General features: G+C 45.4%; 1 protein-coding gene across 1 annotated transcript in view; it reads left to right on the forward strand.

Moving 5' to 3' along the window:
* The window catches only part of LOC143957714 (cytosolic phospholipase A2 gamma-like), a 121,259-nt gene that overhangs the window by 14,823 nt on the left and 94,256 nt on the right, over nt 1-12,180 (forward strand). Inside the window, exons 5-12 of the mRNA XM_077467408.1 lie at nt 70-277; nt 575-683; nt 2,255-2,395; nt 4,512-4,562; nt 6,537-6,572; nt 8,468-8,497; nt 11,126-11,161; nt 11,681-11,716. Of these exons, the coding sequence (XP_077323534.1) occupies nt 70-277; nt 575-683; nt 2,255-2,395; nt 4,512-4,562; nt 6,537-6,572; nt 8,468-8,497; nt 11,126-11,161; nt 11,681-11,716 (647 nt within the window). The remainder of the gene's footprint in view (nt 1-69; nt 278-574; nt 684-2,254; nt 2,396-4,511; nt 4,563-6,536; nt 6,573-8,467; nt 8,498-11,125; nt 11,162-11,680; nt 11,717-12,180) is intronic.

A 12,180-nucleotide genomic window follows, 5' to 3' on the forward strand; every position in this document is an offset into this window, starting at 1 on the left:
AGGCAAAGGAAGCATGTTGAATGAATAACTTGCCTACGAAACTCCTAACTTACTACTTTAATGTTCCAGGTGTATGTCCTCTCTGTATGCTAAAAGTAACTGGTCGGACTTTTCATACATGAAAGATCTGGAGATTTGGTTATGTGAGCGAATCAAATTGGAAACTGACCGGGATTGGACAAAGCCATGGGAGAAGATCAAAGAGAAATTTCTTGGAGACTCGTACTCTCTGACAGATCTTTGGGCCTATACATTCGTGTTCTTCGTCCTGAATAAAGTACGTACATGCCAGGTCCTGGCCAAGTTTTTAAACCAAGGAGAACCTTTAGCTCTGAAGTAACTTGACTTTAGCTTCTTGAATAATGGAGGCATCAATCTTTTATTTTTCTGTTCATCAATATCAGACTCTTTGTTATTAGTTTGTCTGCATCCCAACTTCCTCTCAGATGTTCTCAGTACCGGCAATCTGAGGCATGTGTGAGGACTCGGGATGAGCCAAACTGCCCCCAATGATGAGCCTTGGGGTACCCTAAAACAACTTTCACTATTACACTTTTTTTTTTTTCCTCTGCAGATTGATGAAGAAAAGCTGTCCAGTCACAGAGAGATTTGTGATATCGGTGACGACCCGTATCCCATCTACTGTGCTGTGAGAATGCGTAAAATGCTTGAAAACAGATCAGGTGCATTTACTAGAATGGCCTTTATTCCTCACCATATGATTCCTATAAAGGAAGAATACTAAAAATGAAAATTGGGGGCTTGGGCTGCCCATTATCCATATACTATTTTATTACATCATTTACAAGCTCCTTCCCTGGGGGGCTGATGCCATCCAGATTAAGCCCTGACGATCAGACACTAAGTGGATGTAGAGAGAGCTGCTTATCAAGCTAGTGGAGCACTAAAGCTGGCCATACATTAGTACATTTCCCAATAACCTTTCCTTTATAAATACTCCACAGTACATTCCATCAGTTGACAAGTCATTCAAAATTGTTTGCTGGAACTATAACCTCCACGCCAGCCATGCGGTGTCCTAGAGGCGGTTCAGTTCGCATTGTGCGCTATACAAGTATTTCATTCATTCCCCCCTCCAGACACTTTTTTTTTTCCTCTTCTTCTCGTCATTTTGATTGGTAGTCAGGATAAAGTCCCTCCCACATTAATCTGGACAGATGCCACAATTGTTCTGTGCCTATCTCAGTATGCATTGCAAGCAAGAATACTTTAATCCCAAAGGGATGCAGTAAAAATCCTCAGTACTAGTATATCGGGGAGGGATGGAAGTGTACATCAAGAGATGCTCAATTGCAATTGTGACAGGAAGGATTCAACTCCATTCCCTCCCCCAACCACACCCTCTAATGTGATTAAGGGGATGGAACTGAAGCCTTCCCATCTCCTACAATGGACCAACTCTTGGTGTGCCCTTCCATCTCTCCCTGGTATGCTTCTGAGTAACGGGCAAGACCAGCCCTGTGGGAGCTGCACCTGACGGGGATTGAATCACCGGGTGACTGAACTAGTGGAGCTTGGAGTGGTGCTACACATTTGGTTTTGGTGCAGATAGTAAAAATCCTCTTCAGAAATATTTACTCCTTCCTGCCCAGTCCCTTTAGTAGGATCTGTATGCCTGGGGAAGGATCAGCCCATATAACTATGCATGGCTGTCAAACTGCTCAGATGATAAAAAGCCGGTCTTGTGGACACCCGATCATTTGTACGGAGTGAGAGCCGTCTATGACACCCTAGTTAAGGTTCTGGAATGTGCAGTGAGCATGTTCTCTACACAGAAAGCGGCATGTGGGCATTAAAGTCTTCCCACTTTGCTGCCGCACACATGCGTTATTTTGGGTGGCAGCAAACAAGTAGGGGTTCAATTATGGAATTTCCAGAGTGAAAACCATTCACTGATTGAAATGTGTTCATTGGAGAGAATTTCCATCCTGTTTGACTTTTCTCATTACTGCATCAAATAACTTTGACTTGACACCACCAATCCTTAAATTTGTTAACACCATTTTTGAAACCAAATCCCTCCTAGTGGATGGCCAGCCTTACAATTCTTGCTCTTCTCCATTCCTATTTTATGGTGGGGTTTTTTTTTTTTTTTTTTTTTTTCTCTCCTTGTCCTTGATGAACCTTGGCAGATAACTGTTTGCAATGAAGAGGAAATAGAGATGACTCTTCATTGTGTATAGGACACATCATTCTCTGGCTGGACAATAACTGGAGGAAAATCTCATTTCAGAAGCTTGGTTTGAGTTCACTCCACACAAGTCCGGATTTCCTGCTTATGATCGCTATATAAAGACTGAGCATCTGGGATGTACGTTTAGCGAAGGCCGTATATTGAAGGAGCTGCCTGAACATGACTTGACTTATCTTCAAGGTGAGACAAATCCAAAAATGGTTAAATCTTACTTTTTTTTTTTTTTTTTTTTTTTTTTTTTCAATGGCGGTGGGTAGGGATGAGCTTCGTGTTCAAGTCGAACATGCATTCAACTCAAACAATGGCTGTTCAGCGAATACCGAACGTTATGGGCCATTCGCTCCAAATTCGTGTGGCGCTCACGGCCCACAATGCACTGAGCCATCGCAGTGCATTGCTGGCTCATTATTGGACAAGAATGCACTGTGACCCCCGCATACTTTGCCAATCACGGCGCTGGCAGTGAGGAGAGCCATGATTGGCCACAGGCAGGATGCCTATCATGGCTCAGGCTGTGTAGTACACACCCTACACTACATAAGGCGGTGGCCTTGTGTAGTGTGTTGGCGTCTGTAGGAGTTAGTGGGTGTTCTCTGTGTACCTTCAACACAGTACACACCGTTACTGATTTTGCGTTCTTGCTCTTCTGTAATTGAGCTGTTAGCAATCGGCAGGAGTTTGTGGATGTTGTCTGCGTGCCCTGACCGCACTATACACTGTTATATCCACCTATTTAGCTCTTCTCTAATTGACCCATCTGCAGGAGTTAGTGGGTGTTGTGTGCCTCCAGCACAATATACACTACCCAATTGCTGGTTTTCCCATTTTCCTTCAGGCCATTACCATGTCTGGAAGGTCAACAAGGAGAGGCAGACAAACACGAGTCAATAAAAGAAGGCAAGCAGGCTCTGTGTCTAGAGACAACAGTGCTGGTCGTGGACGCGGTGCATCGTCATCAGCATGTGGCCATGGGACAGGCTTGTCCTTTTCGGCAGCTGGACATGTTGAGTCGCATTGTGCCGAAGACTTGGTAGAGTGGATGACCAAGCCCTCTTCATCCTCCTCATCCTCTCACCCAGGCTCAGGGTACTAGCAAAGCAGCTGCCAACGCATCGTCTTCCCTCATCTCAATGTCATCATCAGTGACTCCTTCCCTAGACCCACCACATCCTCCTGAGGAGTCCCCTGAACTCTTTGAGCACAGTGTTGGGTACATGCTCCAGGAGGATGCCCAGTGTTTTGTAGGTTCTGATGATACTCGACTAGAGGAAGGCAGTAGCGTGAGCGCAGAGAGGATGCCCAAGGAGGACAGCAATCTGGCAGTCATGTTCCACAAGCTGCAGCATACTGCCAGGTTTGCTCCACTGATGATGAGGGCACTGACTCCACGTGGGTGCTGAGAACACATGTGAGGCAGGATGCCCTCCGGGGGCCAGCTTGGGGGCAGCACACCAACTGAATCACACCGCAGAGCTCTGCCTCTGCGCATTATTCTAATACGTACTTTGGTGTGGGCCTTTTTTGAGACGAGTGCATCAGATCGCACTGCTGCTATTTGCAACATATGTCTCAAGCATATCTCATGTGGCCAAAACATCAGTCGCTTGGGCACCACATGACGAGGAGGTCCATTATTGATATAGCTCTCAAAATGGTCAATACATTCATGGAGCAGATGTCATGAAAAACACAAACAAGCTCCCAATGGTGTAGGTCAAAAAGATATTGTTTTATTTGCATAAAATACCAGCAATTTAACAAAATTACAGCAACAAGAGGTAATAAAAATAGTTATCACAATTTTTAAAAGCAATATGGGGAGCGGAAAAAACACACTTTATTTTTTTTTTATTTTTTTCACTCCCCATATTGCTTTTAAACCTTAATTTTCTCCCCAGCCACTCCCTCCCAGAGAGAGAGATTGGTAGTGGTCATTGCCCCCCCCCCCCTCACTATTTCTGGAATATTTTTCCAGAGGCAGGCAGGAGTAATCAGCCACCAGGCTTTGGAATAGACCTGACCAGACCTGAAGAATTGCTTCTCAACTGAGTACAGCGGAGCCAAAGACTACATTTATCAGCCTTTGGCACGGTGCTACAGATCTATACATATACAATGACTTTATCAAATGGCCACCTGAGATCTATGTCCTTGCCAGTTGGAGGGAAAACCCATAATTAAATATGAATGTGTACAGCTATGGAACTAACAAATACTAAAAGGTCATTTACAATTCATAACTGATCCTCCTTTTTTATATTCAGCACTAATGCGGCCTTTTTTTTTTTTTCTGCAGGATTGTGGGGCAGTGCACCCGGCGCTGATTGGGTTTGGTTGGCCATTCGTGGTAGGTGATGAAGGATTCCCAGCTTAACATACCCCCCCCACCAATTAATGTAACAATTGGGAAAACCAAATGTAGTGTAGTGTCCCACATACTATTCCCTGTCTAGTGCATGCCAGCAAGACAGTATTCTCAGCATTTCAAGCGAAAACCAAGCAGATGGTTCTTTGTGGTTTTTATATTTGTAGAAGTGGGAAAGGGATTGGGGTGAGCCTTGGCACACCCAGAACACTAGTGCAAACTTTAAGGACACCATCTTTAGACCTTTTTGACTAAGGTTTTCAAGGAAGGAAAAAATGTGAACCATTCAGCCTATGGGGTTCCCACTCTGGAAAATCTGGAATAGTCTCCAAGAATAAAAAAAGCAATTTGTCTCTCCTCAAAATTGTCTCCGCTTTTACTCGCTGTGTCCTTCTATTCATGAATGCCTCCTTCCAGTATCGGCCACAACATGCATTTATTTTCTTACATCAGGGGACACAGAGTCATAGTAATTACTATGTGGGTTATGGGGCCACTGATGGGTGATGGACACTGGCACGCCATAGGGCACTAAGTGCACTCCCTATATAACCCCTCCCACTACGGGGAGTCTTTTTCGCCAGTGTCTAAGGTGTTGGTCACAAAGATGTGCTGTGCTCCACTGGAAACTTCCTTGCTGGGGCTAGCCATGCTGACTGGATCCAATCAGATGCCCTTTCATGGGCTAAAAGAATGGTACCCAGGCCTCGTGTCTGAAGAAACAAGGTTTTGCTTGCAAATGCGTGGGTTTTTTTTTTGTTTTTTTGTTTTTTAGAGAGCTGGACCCTGGGATCCAGTACTCTTTGGTAGTAAGGCCATAAAGTTTTTACTGGCAGGGTGCTGTTGCAGGTCCAGGATTGTGAGTAACCTCTAGGTTCCCCTATTCCTGAAAGTTTTGGAGCCCACTGAAGGGTGAAGATTGAGGTAATCTCAGATTCCCCCCCCCCTCCCCCCTTTCGGGGGACTTGTATGCCAAAAGCTTTTTGACTCCTGATCGATTGGTTTCAGTAAGGGCCTGAAAAAAAATGTTTGAGGTTCCTCCTGGGCTAAAGAGGATGAGAGGCTGAGCTAGACAATTATGCATATTTGGGTCTCATGCACTGCAACACGTATGTATGTTGTGTATTGTTGCATTGAGAGAAACTCCCAATTAACAATGGTCAGAAATGCACAGCGACACTTTTTTTTTTTTTTTTTGATCACAGCACAAAGGAAACCATGTATTGTCCCATGCTGCAGTGTAGTGGACATGCCTAGGGCAGATATTCAGTGAATGACCTCACATTACACACAACACATGTTGAGAATAGCCCTAAAAGCTCTGACTTTGATCTGTTGAGTGTTCCTTCCCTCTTCCCTCTTCCCTCTTCCCTCTTCCCTCGGTCAATGAGGCCAACAGGGCTGAAGCCAGACAATTTACAATTTCAAGGAGATCAGCAGTTGCAGCTTTTCCACAGGTTTCAAATGAGCTCAAAGTATGAGCCAAACTGCCCTGGGTTCAGGATAACTTCAAAGTTTGGGTGCCAAAACCCAACTCCATTGAAATAAAAAACCATGTGTGGCAACACAAAAAAATCCAATTCCTGGTCTAATCAGTTGTCACAAAAAATAGGTAAATTACTGGGGAACGTACCAGTGCAGAAACGAGTTGAATGCATTCCATTTGTCAGAACAGTTTCATTCTTTTGTATGTCTTAAACAGGCAAAACGAGTTTAGGCATCCTGGCCCCTGATGGCACCGGAGCTCTGCCTATTGGCTTCATTATACATGGACTCTATAAGCCTCCTGGGGTATATTTATAGGGTCCCCCAGGGGTACTGGGAGCAGGATGTGTCATGTCAGATGGGCCTCCAGGAAAATCAAAACAACCTAAAGGGAGGGGGGGGTGGGGGACCCACCCAAAAAGACTGGCTAATATATTTGATATTCTTTAAGATGATGAAATTGTTTTACAGAAATATACAAGAAAGTGATGAAAACAATGACTGGAGGTAAGAATTCACCCACTTGGCAAATTCCTCTCCTATATGTAAAAATCATCATTTCTTTGCTAGGAAAATTACTTGGAACCCCCAAACATTATTTCTTTTTTTTGCAGAGACCCTAGGGAATGAAATTGCAGTCATTGCAACTTTTTAATTGTCGCTGTATTTGTACAGCAATTTTTCCAATGCTTAGTTTAGGGGGTGTTTTTTTTTTTTTTTTTTTGGGGGGGGGGGGGGTTACTTGATCTGCTGTCGCTGTATGTTTAGATAATGTACATAATTTAATTTCTAGCAATGTGTGTCTATAAATCGCCTGAAACTATCGTTGGGTTGGATGTTTCAAGCTACATTTTTATGTATTGTATTGTGATGAAGTTTTTTGTGCATTTATATGTAGTCTTTGACAGTTGGGTCCTTGTGCTCAGTGTGTGTGGAGCACACTGTCAGCAGATGAAGATTGGCTGCCCAGTGAAGCACATATGCAGTGTGGGGGTGTTGAAGCCCACCCTCTTTTACCACCACAATACTGTATTGGGTTGTGATTGGGAGGCTAAACACAGCTTGGCCATCAGTCTAAACCTGCCCTATGGGATGTTCTAGATCACACATTTCACCCCCCATGGGTTTAGTCATAGAGGTCCGATCCTCTATACATGGTGACAGGGCTCATGGCTGGTGTGTGGCTCCTTATCTTCCACAGTCGGTTACAATGATCTGGGGAAGCTCTGCTGGATGTGATCTCCCCAACCGTATTGGAGTCACTTGGCTGCGTTGTAAGGATGACAGTGGCTAGAAGGTCATAATGGTCCATAATGAGAACCTGTGGCTTTGTAACTAAAATACAATCTTGATCCACCTTCTGGCCTGAATAAAAAAAAATAGTAGTTTTTTTCTTCGGAGTTTTGCCAAGGCACCCCCTGAAGAAACCTCGAGTCACCCCAGGGTGCCTGGTCACCTAGCAAGCAGCTTTTCAAGCATTAACAAACTTGATCTCCTCTTAAAGCCTCCGTTTCACCCTCCCATGAGTTTAGTCAGAGGTACGATCCTCTGTACATGTTAATTGCTAGTGTGCGGCTCCTTGTCTTCTAGCACACTACCAATTAGCCCAACAAACCTATATAGAGGATTGGCTTCACCTTGTCTCCTCCCTAAAACCACACCTCCAAATGTTTCACCCTCGTTGGGGTTTATTCAAAGGTCAGATCCTCTATACATGGTGACTGGGCTGATTTTTGGGTTGTAGTTCCTCCTGTTCTACATGCTAGCAACCATTCCAGTCTATATATAGAGGATAGGCTTCAGCTTGTCTCCTCCCAAAGCCACACCTCCCAACATGTTTCTCCCTTCCACAGCCTTAGTCAGATGTCCGATCCTCTATACATGGTGACTGGGCTCATGGCTGGTGTGTGGCTCCTTATCTTCCACAGTCAGTTACAATGATCTGGGGAAGCACTGCTGGATGTGAACTCCCCAACCGTATTGGAGTCACTTGGCTGCTGTAAGCCGGTGCTCTTTACTATTTTTAGGGTCACGATGCTTCTCCATCACCGCTGATTACTCTTCTGTGAAGTGTGGAGCACATCAGACTGGGGCACTGCTAAAGCTGGCTATACACTAGTAGATTTGTGACCCAATGTTCTTATGCATGTTTGCTTCAACATTCATACTAATAATTCTTTGTACATTCCATGACTGGAGAAATATCTCTTTGGAAGCAATTCAATGATAATGGAATATTCTTTGAACAAAATTCCCTTAGTGTATGGCCGGTCTGACTCCTCCTTCATTCCTCCCTCATTTCCTCCCTCGGGATCTCCTCTATTCACCTACATATAGAAGTTGTGTCTGTAGATCTGGATGGATGTTACTAATGCCGTTCCCTGACCTCTTTTCTCTAACAGCAAAAGATGAAGGTGTGAGATACTACGAAAGTAAGTGTGGTGTGTGTTTGTGTTTTTTTTTTTTTTTTTTTTTTCCCTCATGTAGTAATTTACTAACCTCATTTCATAATTTAGTCAAACATTCTTTGACTGTCTGGTCTGATAGAGGAATTCTAGGTTTTGCTCACAGCCAACAAGAGCCAAGCCTCATCCCTTGGTTCTGCTCCCAGTACCACCCCTTATAGAGAATACAGACTTGCCTGTCCTGGAATCCAGTGATGTCGGCACCCCAGCTGATGTTTCCACCGCCATTGTGGCTTCACAGCTGGGTCTCTACTGAGCATGCATGAGGTGTGCTGTTTCCAGAATGGTGCAGTGGGGGAGGAGAAAGGTGGACGAAGTCTGTTGTAAGTGGGGGAGGGCACTTGTCAAAAAGGTACCCCCCCAAAAAAACTGGCACCAGTGGGGGGGGGGGGGTAAACGGGATAAGTGTAAGTTCTACTTTCGGATGGAACTCCATTTTTAATAAGCAAAAGTGGTTTAAAATCTCATCCATTGTTACCAACCCCCATTCCCCAGCAACAATGGACCCTCCCAGCAAAAATACTCCCGACAGCAACTATGGACTCCCTCCTCCCAGAAGCCGGCAACAATAAAGCCCTTGTCATTTCATACATTCAGTGCTGGAACTCTGTTCCCCGCATTCCTGCTAAAACTGTTGGTGCAAAAAATAAGTCTACAAAAATCACCCCCACTGCAATACTTCTCCTCTGCAATTTTGTGTCCTGCAGTAATTTCCCTCACTAGATGCCCCTAGTCTACCAGTTTGAAGCTGGGGGTGTCATTCAATCTGTGACACTGGGGGCATCCTGTGAGTGCAGGGGGTCTTGAACCCGCCCCTTCAGGGCTGAGAAAGGCGCTGTGGTTTGGTTTTTGTAAAGAATTTTATAGCTAGTTGGGTAATTTTCTGACCAATATCAAATGGCCTCAGTGATGGTAATGAAGGATACGGTGATCTGTCATTTCAGTAATGTCATCCTGTAGCTATACTGCAATTGTAATATTACCGTGATATTCCTAGTAAACATTATGGGGTCTTCATATACAAAAATTCAATGATCAAATGTGACCCAAATCCTCACAGCTCCAATAAAACATGCCGTATTCTGTTATAGAACCATCACCTATAATCATTAGCGCCATCTAATGGCCAAAATTCCTTTTCTTTCCAGATTGTGGTATTTAAAAACAAATGCCACATTATGCCCAATAGGATGGGGGCTTATATAACAGAATAAGTTTCATTGGCGCAGTGTGGATCTGTGTCGTGGACTTTTTTTTTTTTTTTTTTTTTTTTTAGTCCTAGACTGAGGTGTTTACCGTATATACTCGAGTATAGGCCGACCCGAATATAAGCCGAGGTCCCCAATTTACCCCCAAAAAACTGGAAAAAATTATTGACTCGTGTATAAGCCGAGGGTGAGACATGCCTGTCCATCCCTGTGTGTGTCCATGCATCCGTGTGTGTGTCCATGCATCCGTGTGTGTGTCCATGCATCCGTGTGTGTGTCCATGCATCCGTGTGTGTGTCCATGCATCCGTGTGTGTGTCCATGCATCCGTGTGTGTGTCCATGCATCCGTGTGTGTGTCCATGCATCCGTGTGTGTGTCCATGCATCCGTGTGTGTCCATGCATCCGTGTGTGTCCATGCATCCGTGTGTGTCCATGCATCCGTGTGTGTCCATGCATCCGTGTGTGTCCATGCATCCGTGTGTGTCCATGCATCCGTGTGTGTCCATGCATCTGTGTGTGTCCATGCATCCGTGTGTCCATCCATCCCTGTGTGTCCATGCATCCGTGTGTGTCCATCCATCCCTGTGTGTGCATGCATCCGTGTGTGTGTGTGTCCGTGCAGCCTGCCTGTGTCCGTCCCGGCCTGTGTCCGTCCCGGCCTGTGTCCGTCCCGGCCTGTGTCCGTCCCGGCCTGTGTCCGTCCCGGCCTGTGTCCGTCCCGGCCTGTGTCCGTCCCGGCCTGTGTCCGTCCCGGCCTGCGTCCCGTCCCGGCCCGTCCCGCAGCTCTTCGTCGGTGGCCATTCTAGGATTCAAAAGCCGCGCCTCCGTCGGTGATAGGCGGAACACTCAATTTCCCACTGACTGCTGGGAAATTGAGTGTTCCGCCTATCGGATGTCCGTGATAGGCGGAACACTCAATTTCCCAGCAGTCAGTGGTCCGCCTATCATGGACGTCCGCTCATCCTCATACTACGGACGAGGATGAGAGGACGTCCGTGATAGGCGGAACACAGACTGCTGGGAAATTCAGTGTTCCGCCTATCACAGGCGAAGACGGAGGCGCGGCCTTTGAATCCTAGAATGGCCGCTGTCTGTCTGCTCGACACGCTGATCGGGCAGACAGACAGCGATGACTCGAGTATAAGCCGAGGGGGGCACTTTCAGCCTCAAAAAAGAGGCTGAAAATCTCGGCTTATACTCGAGTATATACGGTAATAGTAATGCAGCAGATATTTAATTAAAAAATACTATATTAGTATTTTATGACCTTTTTATAAAGCACACCTTGATCCTATCACACATGAGACACACAGATGCCTCTTATTCTTGGTGTTGGTGTTATATGCACGGCTTTCACTGATTTTGTTTCCATTCATTTTATCCAGGAACCTGGAGTTGGGTTTCTACTGGTATAAAGGAAGGTAAGGAGACTTCATCTTCTTCCATACACTGATCAGATAATGGATGAGATCACATTATGACCACCCACCATAACCCATCCAGGTATGGACTCCACCAGATCTCTGAAGGTTTGCTGTGGTATCTCCCCCAATCCATCAGTAGCAGTTCATGAAGTCCTGTGTGTTGATAGGTGGGGCCTCCATGTATCAGATGTCATTTGATTGAGATCTGGAGAATTTGAAGGTCAATCAGTCTCAGATCTGTAAGGATGAGAACTTCTCCTCCCCTCTTTCTGTCGGTGCCGCTGTGTGAAGGGGGGGGGGGGGGGGGTGGCGCTATCAAAGCTCAGCGGTTGGAGAGAAGATCCTGGATGGAGCTCCATGTTTAGTGGCCATTTACATTCATGGTCAGACCACATCCCATCAATCTTCATGTGACATTTGATAAGTTTCATTATTGCAGGAAAAATGTCTGATGTTCTTCTGTACATATTATGTTTTGGGGTGATATTGATGACATCTTGTTTTACTTTATCATAGCGATCCCAGGAATTTCCTTCTGTGAATTTATACGAGGTATGTAATGCCGGCCATCCAATTTATAAGATGAGGTGATGATAATGTTCTCTTGTTCTATCCAGTGTAGACATGTCACTGGAGAAGTGGTTGAGGGGGTGTACATCTCACCTAGGTTGCTACACAGTGTGAGATGGTAAATCCAGGATGGATCAGTTTCTCAGCAGCGATATGCTGCTGAGTTGTTATTTAATTTTGCCGGGCCTGGGTTTATATGGAATGGCAGGTAGGTTTGGTAGAGGGACCTGTCATTCCACATCCCCCGATCCAGTTCTGGGTTTGGGATCAGGTGAGCTTGGATCCTAATTAGCCTGGGAAGCTAAAGGCTCTGTAGGGTCTGCAGGTGATTGCTTCTCAGCCAGGGAATGAACAATCTGTGTGTTGAAGGAAGCTGCAAGCACAGCCACTGCTGGAGCTAAAATCCACCCTGCGATATCCAGGCGAAAGACGCTGTGTTTGTAAGT

Source organism: Lithobates pipiens, unplaced genomic scaffold (assembly GCF_037356315.1).
Source record: "Lithobates pipiens isolate NorthernLeopardFrog02 unplaced genomic scaffold, aLitPip1_a1.2 Scaffold_55, whole genome shotgun sequence".
Classification (NCBI taxonomy): Eukaryota; Metazoa; Chordata; class Amphibia; order Anura; family Ranidae; genus Lithobates; species Lithobates pipiens.